This window comes from Arctopsyche grandis, chromosome 5 (assembly GCF_051622035.1).
Source record: "Arctopsyche grandis isolate Sample6627 chromosome 5, ASM5162203v2, whole genome shotgun sequence".
NCBI classification, from domain to species: domain Eukaryota; kingdom Metazoa; phylum Arthropoda; class Insecta; order Trichoptera; family Hydropsychidae; genus Arctopsyche; species Arctopsyche grandis.
In genome coordinates this window covers 25,924,851-25,939,432 of record NC_135359.1, presented here as the reverse complement: position 1 = coordinate 25,939,432, position 14,582 = coordinate 25,924,851, and the positions used below count along the sequence as shown (strand labels likewise).

The 14,582-nt window shown below is 35.1% G+C and overlaps 1 protein-coding gene across 1 annotated transcript in view; it reads right to left on the bottom strand.

Annotated features, from left to right (window-relative positions):
* Positions 1 to 684: 684 nt before the first annotated feature.
* LOC143912391 (uncharacterized) overlaps positions 685 to 14,582 on the bottom strand; it is a 42,634-nt gene continuing 28,736 nt past the window's right edge. Inside the window, exons 2-4 of the mRNA XM_077431669.1 lie at positions 2,986 to 3,096; positions 962 to 994; positions 685 to 882 (exon numbers count right to left, since the gene is read on the bottom strand). Of these exons, the coding sequence (XP_077287795.1) occupies positions 685 to 882; positions 962 to 994; positions 2,986 to 3,096 (342 nt within the window). The remainder of the gene's footprint in view (positions 883 to 961; positions 995 to 2,985; positions 3,097 to 14,582) is intronic.

The window sequence follows — 14,582 nt, the reverse complement described above, 5'->3', positions numbered from 1 at the left end:
ATTGAAGTAAATACATATATACATCATTGAAAATTAATTATAATATATTAAGTTCAACTACTGAAGCTTTTACGGATCCTATACAAATGTATGTGTATAAATGTTTTTTGATTTTGATTTTTAAATGATTTTTATACATCTTATGTCTATTTTAATGGCTACTGATCTACTGATCATTTTCTATTTAACAATTTTAATTTAATTTTGTTAGTAATCATAATATTATATTATTCTAATGTTAATGTACAGCATAATAGGAAAAATAGCTCAAAAACCTATTTACAGTTCTTATAAATGCTCATAATACACCTAATACATAATATTAATTAAAGTCTCTCTAAAGTCGACGATCTAAAGCAGATTGTGTTTAGGTAATCTGTGTTTATACCTGAAAGGTATAGACATTTTGATGTAATCACCGAGACTTCACAAGTGTGTTAGTATGGTTATTAGTGATTCTGTCATAGAATCTACTGGTTAGTTTGTTAGTAATGCCTATAACTAAAGGAATATTATTTATGGCATGCAGTTTTTTCAAGTTAGTATACATATACGGGTGTGTCATAAATTATTTTTAGTGATTTATTTGGAGCTCAGAAAGGTTAGTATTCGAGGCGTTATTCCATACAGGTGAAGGATAGGTTTCTCATATATTCCATAGGTGTATAAATGAGGTTTTTTCTATCAATATAGAAATGACGTCATATAATAGTAGGACACGTCTTCTGCTTCACACAACCAAGTGAAACCTTTTTTGTTTGTGTTTCGATTTCCTCCCAGATTAAATCCAGGATGTGTAGTCGACGCGTCGTGGTAATAGCCACCATTAAGATCGGGCTCCCCGGGATTACAATGTAAGGAGGCCCCTCCGATGCTTGTGGTCTAAGTTTATTATATCCTCATCAGCCAAATGGATGGGATGCTACCGTAATCGCTCATTTGGACATTTAGTTAGTCAAACTTTCCAGAACGGAATTGCCAAGTGTCGCTGTTTCTGTGTTTGCACCGTCGCAATTTAATACGACTAACTACTTGTCGCATATTCATTCGACCGACCCACTAATACCCTTCTTTTACACATACATGCTGGTACTTGTAAACTCATTGAAGTTTAATCAAACATTATGTGTACATATATAACTTTGATAACGGTTTTATTATGTTTGTTACACCCAGTTTATAAAGTTCCGTATTAAATGTCAAAAAAATTCTCAACCCATGAACGTTGCAAACCTATTGTTTTTTTATGGATTCGTCAGCGTATAGCATTCTTCTGAAAAGCTATTGTCATTTTTATATATCAACATATTTATTTTTACATAGATATATTTATACCAAGAAGCCTGACAAGTAAACCCAATGCGCCTTCCTAGCAAATTACAAACGCTGCAGCATGTTTTATTACACAAATCGCAGAATTTTGAGATACTGAAGAATAAGAAATTAGCTTTTAATTAATTTATGAATTAATCAACAGAGGCATCTATGGATTTAGACTTGTACATACATTTTTACATTTTATTTTATTCAATCAATCTGTGTACACTCTTCATTACAGATCGCTCCAAATCACACCAAATTATATACATAATTCGAAATTATACATGACATATATGGTCAAACATTGCAAAGTGCATTGCAAACATCGTATACAAGACGATCAACAAATATGCATACAACAATACGATTTTTTCAATACTATAATCATACACAGAGACATCTATGTAGAGAAACATGGCAAAACCTTGAGATATAACATAAGAACTCAAGATTTTGCGAGAGAAACGGGGAGGGAAAGCCAATTTTGCAGGAATCGTTTCAATGAAAATCAGAAAAATTGCGAAAATCTGAAACGACCGACCTGGTCACAAACCAAGGTCTGGCCAGCAGCAACCAGTGTGACTCAAACTTGTAACCACACTGACAATAGCAAGATATGCTAACCACTAGTTCATGCAACTGGTTGAACATATTGTTGACATAGTGAATTCAGATATTGTTGACACAGTGGGCAGGATGGTTTTTGACAATTTGATGGATGAACTGCTTCAACAATGAAATCGGATAATAATTTATTGCTAATGCAAACTCTGATAGAAAACGATCGACTTGGAGTCACAAATATTCAAGTCCGACCAGCAGCATTAAATATTAAAACGGGATCGAACCCGGTAACCTCTCGGTGCTTAACATAAACGCAACCATCGAGCCACCCTACTAGCTTTAATTAGCACATTTAAAGAATTCTATTATATAGTTTGCATTTAAATTGAAAATAATCTGTTTGATTATAGTGCATGTCGTCATATTATTGTTTCAATTTTTTTTGATTTTTAAATGCTTCTTCTTATTACAAAATTATGTTCACTATACATCTTATATCTATTTTAATAGCTACTGATCTACTGATCATTTTCTACTTTACAAGTTTAATTTAATTTTGTTAATAATTAAAAAAATCTAGTATTATAATATTCTAATGTTAATGTACAGGATAATAGGAAAAAGAGCTCAAAAACCTATTTACAATGTTCAAACTTTTTTGACAACTTTATACTGTGGGTACATACATATATACATTCGTTTGTGATTGTGGCAAAATGGTGACAGTATATGTAGTCTCGTTTATTCCGTATGATGAATAGAAGTCAGGTGATGATCAATTCAAGATGAAATAGCCGAAAACTTTGATTTGCATATCTATCACGTTACTTGGGGTATCTGTGTAGTTGGAAAATTATAAATTTTATCTGTATTTTCTTGACACTTTTCATAAAATAAAAATATTTATGAATTGGGTAAAGTTTGTGTATTAACATGTGAAATGTAATATTACCCTAATGAATATCTCTAGGTCGCTAATAAAACCCTTTTAAATTTTAACACCTTTTACGATTGCCGAAGAAGATTGTTTCAGTGGTCGTAAAAAAACTAAAACGCATTGAAAAAAATATTTATTACGACATCTCACAAAAGAAATACAACCTTCGAACCCGTTGGCGATAAAGCTCGCCTTTGACGCGTGCACAACGGGAAAACGCTCACGGAGGAAATTGAAGTTTTCCCATCGTGATGGTCGTTTTTATAAATTATTTTCTGACACGAATACAAACACGTATATAAATCGGTAATTTCGTAAGGCCACATTCGAAACAAAACGCTCATTGCTTAAAAATATTCGGCGCACATACGAATTCAAATATCATATATATATAAAGACGGTAATCTGTGTGTGTGTGTGTGGGTGTGTGTGTGTGTGTGTCCTAACTCTCGCCGAACATAATAAACGAATCGATAAAAATCGATTAATTCATTTTTCGACGAGAAGACTTTGTCGCGACTCGAACCGATCACCCCAAATAGCCTGAATATAGGTCTAATTGAGCTAATGGTCTCGGACATGACGCCAAATCCAATTTTTCATTTCACCTTTTTTTTTTAAACATTAATTGAAATATTCCTTCTCGCCATATAAAAATACGTAATTTTAATAATTTCATTTAGCGAGGTTTTGAACCATTTTGTTTTCTTTTCATATAAAACAATTAAATATATATTTTTAATTGAAATAATTAAAATTAATTTATATTTTAGCGATATTTGAAAAATAAAATTAATTCCAAATCACGGAATCGAACTAAGGCCCCTTCACCCAGAACAGGTCACAAGCCATTAGAATGCAGCCTCGAAAGAAAAAACGCTCTAAAATTACTTAATATTCGATTTACCTATAGAAGTATGGGGAACCCATCATTCGCGTATCTTCAGCTTTCGTCGACAACCTTTTTCGATTTCCGATTTCTTATGATCAACCATCAACCAGTATGGGGAACATTTTTTTTTTTCATATTTTTCATTTTTTTTCATATTTTTCTTATTTTCAGTTTTTTCGTTTTTTTTAATTTTTTTTTAATTTTTCATCTTTTTCATTATTTCCATTTTTTAATTTTTTTTTCATTATTTTCAGTTTTTTCATTTTTTTTCATTTTTAATATTTTTTTCATATTGTAACGTAGAGATTAGGTGAGTGGCGCTCGTGGACTGATGGTTCACGACCGCGGATCACCTGATCTCTCGTTCCCGCCAAAAAGGCCTCCACGAATGAATCAGCCCTATGCAACGGCCAAAGGCATCGTCTGACTCATCGACCAATGATTGTTGAGATATGTATGTATGTGTACTGTGTCCAGCGAGTATAAATATGGGGCGTTCTCGGCATGGAATTCATTCCAGCCCGGACCGCCGCCAAGAGAACACGAATAAACCGCTACTACCCATCTTCCTGCGTCTTTCTCCGATTCTGGAAACCCCCCCTTCACGTCCACGCAACAATATTTTTCATTTTTTTCATATTTTTCATTATTTTCATATTTTTCATTTTTTTCATATTTTTCATTATTTTCATATTTTTCATTTTTTTCATAATTTTCATTTTTTTGTGCCTTTGTCTTTCCGAAAGTCGATTCCATATATTTAACTTTATTTTTATTTGAGTTTCAATTTTTTTCGAAACCACCCGTTGAAATAAACGGGCCCTACACTAGTAGCAATAATATACAAAAAACTCGCTAACCTCACCAAACCTAACCCAACCTAACCTATCCATCACCGAAATCAAAGAATTCGACATTGCAAAAATATACAAAAAACTCGCTTACCTCACCAAACCTAACCCAACCTAACCTTCCCATCACCGAAATCAAAGATTTCGACATTGAAAAATATACAAAAAAATCGCTTACCTCACCAAACCTTACCAAACCTAACCTAACTATCAATGAAATCAAAGGATTCGAAATAGCTAAAATATACAAAAAACTCGCTAACCTCACCAAACCTAATCCAACCTAACCTAACCATCACCGAAATCAAAGAATTCGAGATTTAAAGTAATTCACAAAACTCGATAACATTACCAAACCTAACACAACCTAACCTAATCATCAATGAAAACAAAGAATTCAAGATTTGCACAAAACTCGGTAACCACACCAAACCTCACCCAACCTAACCTACCCATCACCGAAATCAAAGATTTCGACATTGCAAAAATAAACAAAAAAATTGCTATCCTCATCAAACCTAACCCAACCTTACCTAACTATCATTGAAATAAAAGGATTCGACATAGCAAAAATATACAAAAAACTCGCTTACCTCACCAAACCTAATCCAACCTAACCAAACCATCACCGAAATCAAAGAATTCGAGATTGAAAGTTATTCACAAAACTCTATAACCTTACGAAACCTAACCCAACCTAACCCAACCATCACTGAAATCAAAGAATTCGAGATTGTAAGATTTGCACAAAACTCGCTAACCTCACCAAACCTAACCCAACCTAAACTTCCCATCACCAAAATCAAAGATTTCGACATTGCAAAAATATACAAAAAAATCGCTAACCTCACCAAACCAAGCCCAACCAAACCTAAATATCACCAAAATCAAAGAATTCGACATTGCAAAAATTTACACAAAACGTGCTAAACTCACCAAACCTAACCCAACCTAACCTAACTATTGACAAAATCAAAGAATTCGACATTGCAAAACTATACAAAAAACTCGCTAACCTCACCAAACCTAATCCAACCTAACCAAACCATCACCGAAATCAAAGAGTTCGAGATTGTAAGTTATTCACAAATCTCAATAACCTTACCAACCTAGCCCAACCTAACCTAACCATAACTGAAATCAAAGAATTCGAGATTGAAAGTTATTCACAAAACTCAATAACCTTACCAAACCTAACACAACCTAACCTAACCATCACCGCAATCAAAGAATTCGAGATTGTAAGATTTACACAAAACTCGGAAACATCACCAAACCTAACCCAACCTAACCTAACCGTGACCGAAATCAAAGAATTCGATTGCAAAAATATACACAAAACGTGGTAGCCTCACCAAACCAAACCGAACTTAAACTTACCATCACCGAAATCCAAGAATTTGACATTGCAAAAATATACACAAAACGTGCTAACATCATCAAACCTAACCCAACCTAGCCTAACTATCACCAAAATCAAAGAATTCGACATTGCAAAAATATACAAATTACTAGCTAACCTCACCAAACATAACCCAACATTAACTTCCCATCACCGAAATCAAAGATTTTGAAATTGCAAAAATATACAAAAAAAATCGCTAACCTCACCAAACCTAACCCAACTTAACCTTACTATCATTGAAATCAAAGAATTCGACATAGCATAAATATACAAAAAACTCGCTAACCTCATCAAACGAAACCCTACCTAACCTAACCATGACCAAAATCAAAGAATTCGATTGCAAAAATATACACAAAACGTGCTAACCTCACTAAACCAAACCCAACATAACCTAACCATCACCGAAATCCAAGTATTCGACATCGCAAAAATATACCCACAACGTGCTAACCTCACCAAACCAAACCCAACCTAACCTAGATATCACCAAAATCAAAGAATTCGACATTGCAAAAATTTACAAAAAACTCGCTAACCTCACCAACCCAAACCCAACCTAACTTTCCCATCAATGAAATCAAAGATTTCGACGTTGCAAAAATATACAGAAAAATCGCTAACCTCACCAAACCTAACCCAACCTAACCTTACTATCAATAAAATCAAAGAATTCGACATAGCAAATATATACAAAAAACTCGCTAACCTCACCAAACCTCACCCAACCGAACCTACCCATCACCCAAATCAAAGATTTCGACATTGAAAAATATACAAAAAAATCGCTTACCTCACCAAACCATACCCAACCTAACCTAACTATCAATGAAATCAAAGGATTCGACATAGCTAAAATATACAAAAAACTCGCTAACCTCACCAAACCTAATCCAACCTAGCCTAACCATCACCGAAATCAAAGAATTCGAGATTTAAAGTAATTCACAAAACTCGATAACATTACCAAACCTAACCCAACCTAACCTAATCATCACTGAAAACAAAGAATTCAAGATTTGCACAAAACTCGGTAACCACACCAAACCTCACCAAACCTAACCTACCCATCACCGAAATCAAAGATTTCGACATTGCAAAAATATACAAAAAAATTGCTATCCTCATCAAACCTAACCCAACCTTACCTAACTATCATTGAAATAAAAGGATTCGACATAGCAAAAATATACAAAAAACTCGCTTACCTCACCAAATCTAATCCAACCTAACCAAACCATCACCGAAATCAAAGAATTCGAGATTGAAAGTTATTCACAAAACTCAATAACCATACCAAACCTAACACAACCTAACCTAACCATCACCGAAATCCAAGAATTCGACATTGCAAAAATATACAAAAAACGTGCTAAACTCACCAAACCTAACCCAACCTAACTTAACCATGACCGAAATCAAAGAATTCGAGATTGTAAGTTATTCACAAAACTCTATAACCTTACGAAACCTAACCCAACCTAACCCAACCATCACCGAAATCCAAGAATTTGACATTGCAAAAATATACACAAAACGTGCTAACATCATCAAACCTAACCCAACCTAACCTAACTATCACCAAAATCAAAGAATTCGACATTGCAAAAATATACAAAAAACTCGCTAACCTCACCAAACATAACCCAACATTAACTTCCCATCACCGAAATCAAAGATTTTGAAATTGCAAAAATATACAAAAAAAATCGCTAACCTCACCAAACCTAACCCAACATAACCTAACTATCATTGAAATCAAAGAATTCGACATAGCATAACTATACAAAAAACTCGCTTACCTCACCAAACGAAACCCTACCTAACCTAACCATGACCGAAATCAAAGAATTCGATTGCAAAAATATACACAAAACGTGCTAACCTCACTAAACCAAACCCAACATAACCTAACCATCACCGAAATCCAAGTATTCGACATCGCAAAAATATACCCACAACGTGCTAACCTCACCAAACCAAACCCAACCTAACCTAGATATCACCAAAATCAAAGAATTCGACATTGCAAAAATATACAAAAAATTCGCTAACCTCACCAAACCTAACCCAACCTAACATAACCATAACCGTAATAACAGAATTCGACATTGTTTTTTATTCACAAAACTCGCTTACCTAACGAAACCTAATCCAACCTAACCTTACCATCACCGAAATCAAAGAATTCGAGATTCTAAGTTATTCACAAAACTCGATAACCTTACCAAACCTAGCCCAACCTTACCTAACCATCACTGAAATCAAAGAATTCGAGATTGTAAGATTTGCACAAAACTCGGTAACGTCACCAAACCTAACCCAACCTAACCTACCCATCACCGAAATCAAAGATTTCGACATTGCAAAAATATACAAAAAAATCGCTAACCTCCCCAAACCTTACCCAACCTAACTTAACTATCACCAAAATCAAAGAATTCGACATTGCAAAAATATACAAAAAGCTCGCTTACCTCACAAAACCTAATCCAACCTAACCTTACCATCACCGAAATACAAGAAATCGACAATGCAAAAATATACACAAAACGTGCTAACCTCGACACACCTAATCTAACCTAACCTTACCATCACCGAAATCAAAGAATTCGAGATTGTAAGATATGCACAAAATTCTGTAACCTCACCAAACCTCACCCAACCTAACCTACCCATCACCGAAATCAAAGATTTTGACTTTGCAAAAATATAAAAAAAAATCGCTAACCCCACCAAACCTAACCCAACCTAACCTAACTATCATTAAAATCAAAGAATTTGACATAGCAAAAATATACATAAAACGTGCTAACCTCACCAAAACTAACCCAACCAAAACCTAACTATCACTAAAATCAAAGAATTAGACATTGCAAAAATATACAAAAAACTCGCTAACCTCACCAAACCTAACCCAACCTAACATAACCATAACCGAAATAACAGAATTCGACATTGTTTGTTATTCACAAAACTCGCTTACCTAACGAAACCTAATCCAACCTAACCTTACCATCACCGAAATCAAAGAATTCGAGATTGTAAGTTATTCACAAAACTCGATAACCTTACCAAACCTAACCCAACCTAACCCAGCCATCACTGAAATCAAAGAATTCCAGATATTTAGATTTGCACAAAACTCGGTAACCTCAAAAAACCTCACCCAACCTAACCTACCCATCACCGAAAGCAAAGATTTCGACATTGCAAAAACTTACAAAATACTCGCTAACCTCCCCAAACCTAACCTAACTATCATTGAAATCAAATAATTCGACATAGCAAAAATATACAAAAAAAAAGCTAACCTCACCAACTCTAACCCAACCTAACCTTCCCATCACCGAAATCAAAGATTTCGACATTGCAAAAATATACAGAAAAATCGCCAACCTCACCAAACCTAATCCAACCTAACCTAACCATCACCGAAATCAAAGAATTCGAGATTGTAAGTTATTCACAAAACTCGATAACCTTACCAAACCTAACTTAACCTAACCTAACCATCACTGAAATCATAAATTCGACATTGTAAGTTTTGCGCAAAACTCGATAACCTCACCAAACTTCACCCAACCTAACCTACCGAACACCGAAATCAAAAATTTCGACATTGCGAAAACATACAAAAAACTCGCTAACCTCACAAAACCTTACCCAACCTAACCTTCCCATCACCGAAATAAAAGAATTCGACATTGTAAAATATTCACAAAACTCGATATCCTCACCAAACCTCACCCAACCTAACCTACCGATCACCGAAATCAAAGATTTCGACATTGCAAAAATATACAAAAACTCGCTACCCTCACCAAACCTAACCAGACCTAACCTAACCATCACCGAAATCAAAGAATTCGAGATTGTTAGTTATTCACAAAACTCGATAACCTTACCAAACCTAATCCAACCTAACCTAACCATCACCGAAATCAAAGAATTCGAGATTGTAAGATTTACACAAATCTCGGCAACCTCACCAAACCTAACCCAACCTTACCTAACCATGACCGAAATCAAAGAATTGGAGCATGCAAAAACATAAAAAAAACTCGCTAACCTCACCAAACCTTACCCAACCTAACCTGTCTGTCATTGAAATCAAAGAATTTGACATAACAAAAATATACAAAAAACTCGCTAACCTCATCAAACGAAACCCAACCTAACCTAACCATGACCGAAATCAAAGAATTCGATTGCAAAAAAATACACACAACGTGGTAGACTCACCAAACCTAACTTAACCTAACCTAACCATCACTGAAATCATAAATTCGACATTGTAAGTTTTGCGCAAAACTCGATAACCTCACCAATTTTCACCCAACCTAACCTAACGAACACCGAAATCAAAAATTTCGACATAGCGAAAACATACAAAAAACTTGCTAACCTCACAAAACCTAACCCAACCTAACCTAACTATCACCGAAATCAAAGAATTCGACATTGCAAAAATATACAAAAAACTCGCTAAACTCACCAAACCTATCCCAACCTAACCGTCCCATCACCGAAATCAAAGATTTCGACATTGCAAAAATATACAAAAAAATCGCTAACCTCATCAAAACAAAGCAACCAAATGAAAGAATTCGACATTGCAAAAATATTCAAAAAACTCTCTTACCTCACCAAACCTAACCCAACCTAACCTAACTATCATTGAAATCAAAGAATTCGACATAGCAAAAATATAAAAAAACTAATCAACCAGAACCTAATAATCCAAACCTTATAATCCAACCATCACCGAAATCAAAGAATTCGAGATTGAAAGTTATTAACAAAACTCGATAACCTTACCAAACCTTACCCAACCTAACCTAACCATCACTGAAATCAAAGAATTCGAGATTGTTAGATTTCACAAAACTCGGTAACCTCACCAAACCTCACCCAACCTTACCTACCGATCACCGAAATCAAAGATTTCGACATTGCAAAAATATACAAAAAACTCGCTAACCTCACTAAACCTAACTCAACCTAACCTAACCATGACTTAAATCCAAGAATTCGACATTGCAAAAATATACACAAAACGTGCTCACCTCACCAAAGCTAACCCAACCTAACCTAACTATCACCGAAATCAAAGAATTCGACATTGCAAAAATATACATAAAACTCGCTTACCTCATCAAACCTAACCCAACCTTACCTTCCTATCACCGAAATCAAAGATTTCGACGTTGCAAAAATATACAAAAAAATCGCTAAGCTCATCAAAACAAACCCAACCTACCCTAACTATCATTGAAATCAAAGAATCCGACATTGCAAAAATATACAAAAAACTCGCTTACCTCACCAAACCTAACCCAACCTAACCTTACCATCACCGAAATCAAAGAATTCGAGATTGTACGTTATTCACAAAACTCCATTACCTAAGCAAACCTTACCCAACCTAACCCAACCATCACTGAAATCAAAGAATTCGAGATTGTAAGATTTACCCAAAACTCGGTTACCTCACCAAACCTAACCCAACCTAACCTTACCATCACCGAAATCAAAGAATTCGAGATTGTCCGTTATTCACAAAACTCGCTAACCTCAACAAACGAAACCCAACTAAACCTAACCATGACCGAAATCAAAGAATTCGAGATTGTAAGTTATTCACTAAGCTCGATAACCTTACCAAACCTTACCCAACCTAACATAACCATCACTGAAATCAAAAAATTCGAGATTGTAAGATTTGCGCAAAAATTGGTAACCCCACCAAACCTAACCCAACCTAACCAAACTATCACCGCAATCAAAGATTTCGATATTGCAAAAATATACAAAAAACTCGCTTACCTCACCAAAGCTAACCCAACCTAACCTTACCATCACCGATATCCAAGAATTCGACATTGCAAAAATATTCACAAAACGAGCTTACGTCACCAAACCTAACCCAACCAAACCTAACTATTACCGAAATCAAAGATTTCGACATTGCAAAAATATACAAAAAACTCGCTTACCTCACCAAAGCTAATCCAACCTTACCTAACCATCACCGATATCCAAGAATTCGACATTGTACGTTTTTCACAATACTCGGTAACCTCAACAAACGAAAACCAACTTAACCCAAACATCACCGAAATCAAAGAATTCGAGATTGTTAGTTATTCAAAAAACTCGATAACCTCACCAAACCTAACCCAACCTAACCTAACTATCACCAAAATCAAAGAATTCGACATTGCAAAAATATACAAAAAACTCGCTTACCTCACCAAACCTAACCTAACCTTACCTTCCCATCACCGAAATAAAAGAATTTGACATTGTAAAATATTCACAAAACTCGATAACCTCACCAAACATCACCCAACCTAACCTACCGATCACCGAAATCAAAGATTTCGATATTGCAAAAATATACAAAAAACTCGCTTACCTCACCAAACCTTACCCAACCTAACCTTACCATCACCGAAATCAAAGAATTCGAGATTGTAAGTTATTCACAAAACTCGATAACCTTACCAAACCTAACCCAACCTCACCTAACCATCACTGAAATCAAAGAATTCGAGATTCTAAGATTACACAATATTTGGTAACCTAACCTAACCTTACCTTACCTAACCTAATCTAACCTGACCTAACGTTCCCATCTCCGAAATCAAAGATTTCGACATTGCAAAAATATACTAAAAAAATCGCTAACCTCATCAAAACAAATCCAACCTTACCTAACTATCATTGAAATCAAAGAATTCGACATTGCAAAAATATACAAAAAACTCGATAACCTCACCAAACCTCACCCAACCTCACCTAACTATCTCTGAAATCAAAGAATTCGACATAGCGAAAATATACAAAAATTCGCTAAACTACCCAAACCTAATAATCCAACCTAACTCAAACATCACCGAAATCAAAGAATTCGAGATTGTAAGTTATTCATAAAACTCGCGAACCTCACCAAACCTAACCCAACCTAACCTAACTATCATTGAAATCAAAGAATTCGACATTGCAAAAATATACAAAAAAATCGCTCACCTCATCAAAACAAACCCAACCTAACCTAACTATCATTGAAATCAAAGAATTCGACATTGCAAAAATATACAAAAAACTCGCTAACCTCACCAAACCTAACCCAACCTAACCTTCCCATCACCGAAATAAAAGAATTCGACATTGTAAAATATTCACAAAACTCGATATCCTCACCAAACCACACCCAACCTAACCTACCGATCACCGAAATCAAAGATTTCGACATTGCAAAAATATACAAAAAACTCGCTTACCTCACCAAACCTAACCCAACCTAACCCAACCTTACCTAACCATGATCGAAATCAAAGAATTCGAGATTGTAAGCTATTCACAAAACTCTATAACCTTACGAAACCTAACCCAACCTAACCCAACCATCACTGAAATCAAAGAATTCGAGATTGTAAGATTTGCACAAAACTCGCTAACCTTACCAAACCTAACCCAACCTAAACTTCCCATCACCAAAATCAAAGATTTCGACATTGCAAAAATATACAAAAAAATCGCTATCCTCCCCAAACCTTACCCAACCTAACTTAACTATCACCAAAATCAAAGAATTCGACATTGCAAAAATATACAAAAAACTCGCTAGACTCACCAAACCTATCCCAACCTAACCTTCCCATCACCGAAATCAAAGATTTCGACATTGCAAAAATATACAAAAAAATCGCTAACCTCATCAAAACAAAGCAACCAAATCAAAGAATTCTTTGATTTCGCAAAAATATTCAAAAAACTCTCTTACCTCATCAAACCTAACCCAACCTAACCTAACCATCACCGAAATCCAAGAATTCGACATTCGACAAGAAACCTAACCTAACCTAACCTAACCTAACCTAACCTAACCTATCCTAACCTAACCTAACCTAACCCAACCTAACCTTACTATCACCGAAATCAAAGAATTCGACATTGCAAAAATATACAAAAAACTCGCTTACCTCACAAAACCTAATCCAACCTAACCTAACCATGACCGAAATCAAAGAATTCGATTGCAAAAATATTCACAAAACGAGCTTACGTCACCAAACCTAACCCAACCAAACCTAACTATTACCGAAATCAAAGATTTCGACATTGCAAAAATATACAAAAAACTCGCTTACCTCACCAAAGCTAACCCAACCTTACCTAACCATCACCGAAATCCAAGAATTCGAAATTCGACAAGAAACCTAACCTAACCTAACCTAACCTAACCTAACCTAACCTAACCTAACCTAACCTAACCTAACCTAACCTAACCTAACCTAACCCAACCTAACCTTACTATCACCGAAATCAAAGAATTCGACATTGCAAAAATATACAAAAAACTCGCTTACTTGACAAAACCTAATCCAACCTAACCTAACCATGACCGAAATAAAAAAATTCGATTGCAAAAATATTCACAAAACGAGCTTTCGTCACCAAACCTAACCCAACCAAACCTAACTATTACCGAAATCAAAGATTTCGACATTGCAAAAATATACACAAAACGTGCTAACCTCACTAAACCAAACCCAACATAACCTAACCATCACCGAAATCCAAGTATTCGACATCGCAAAAATA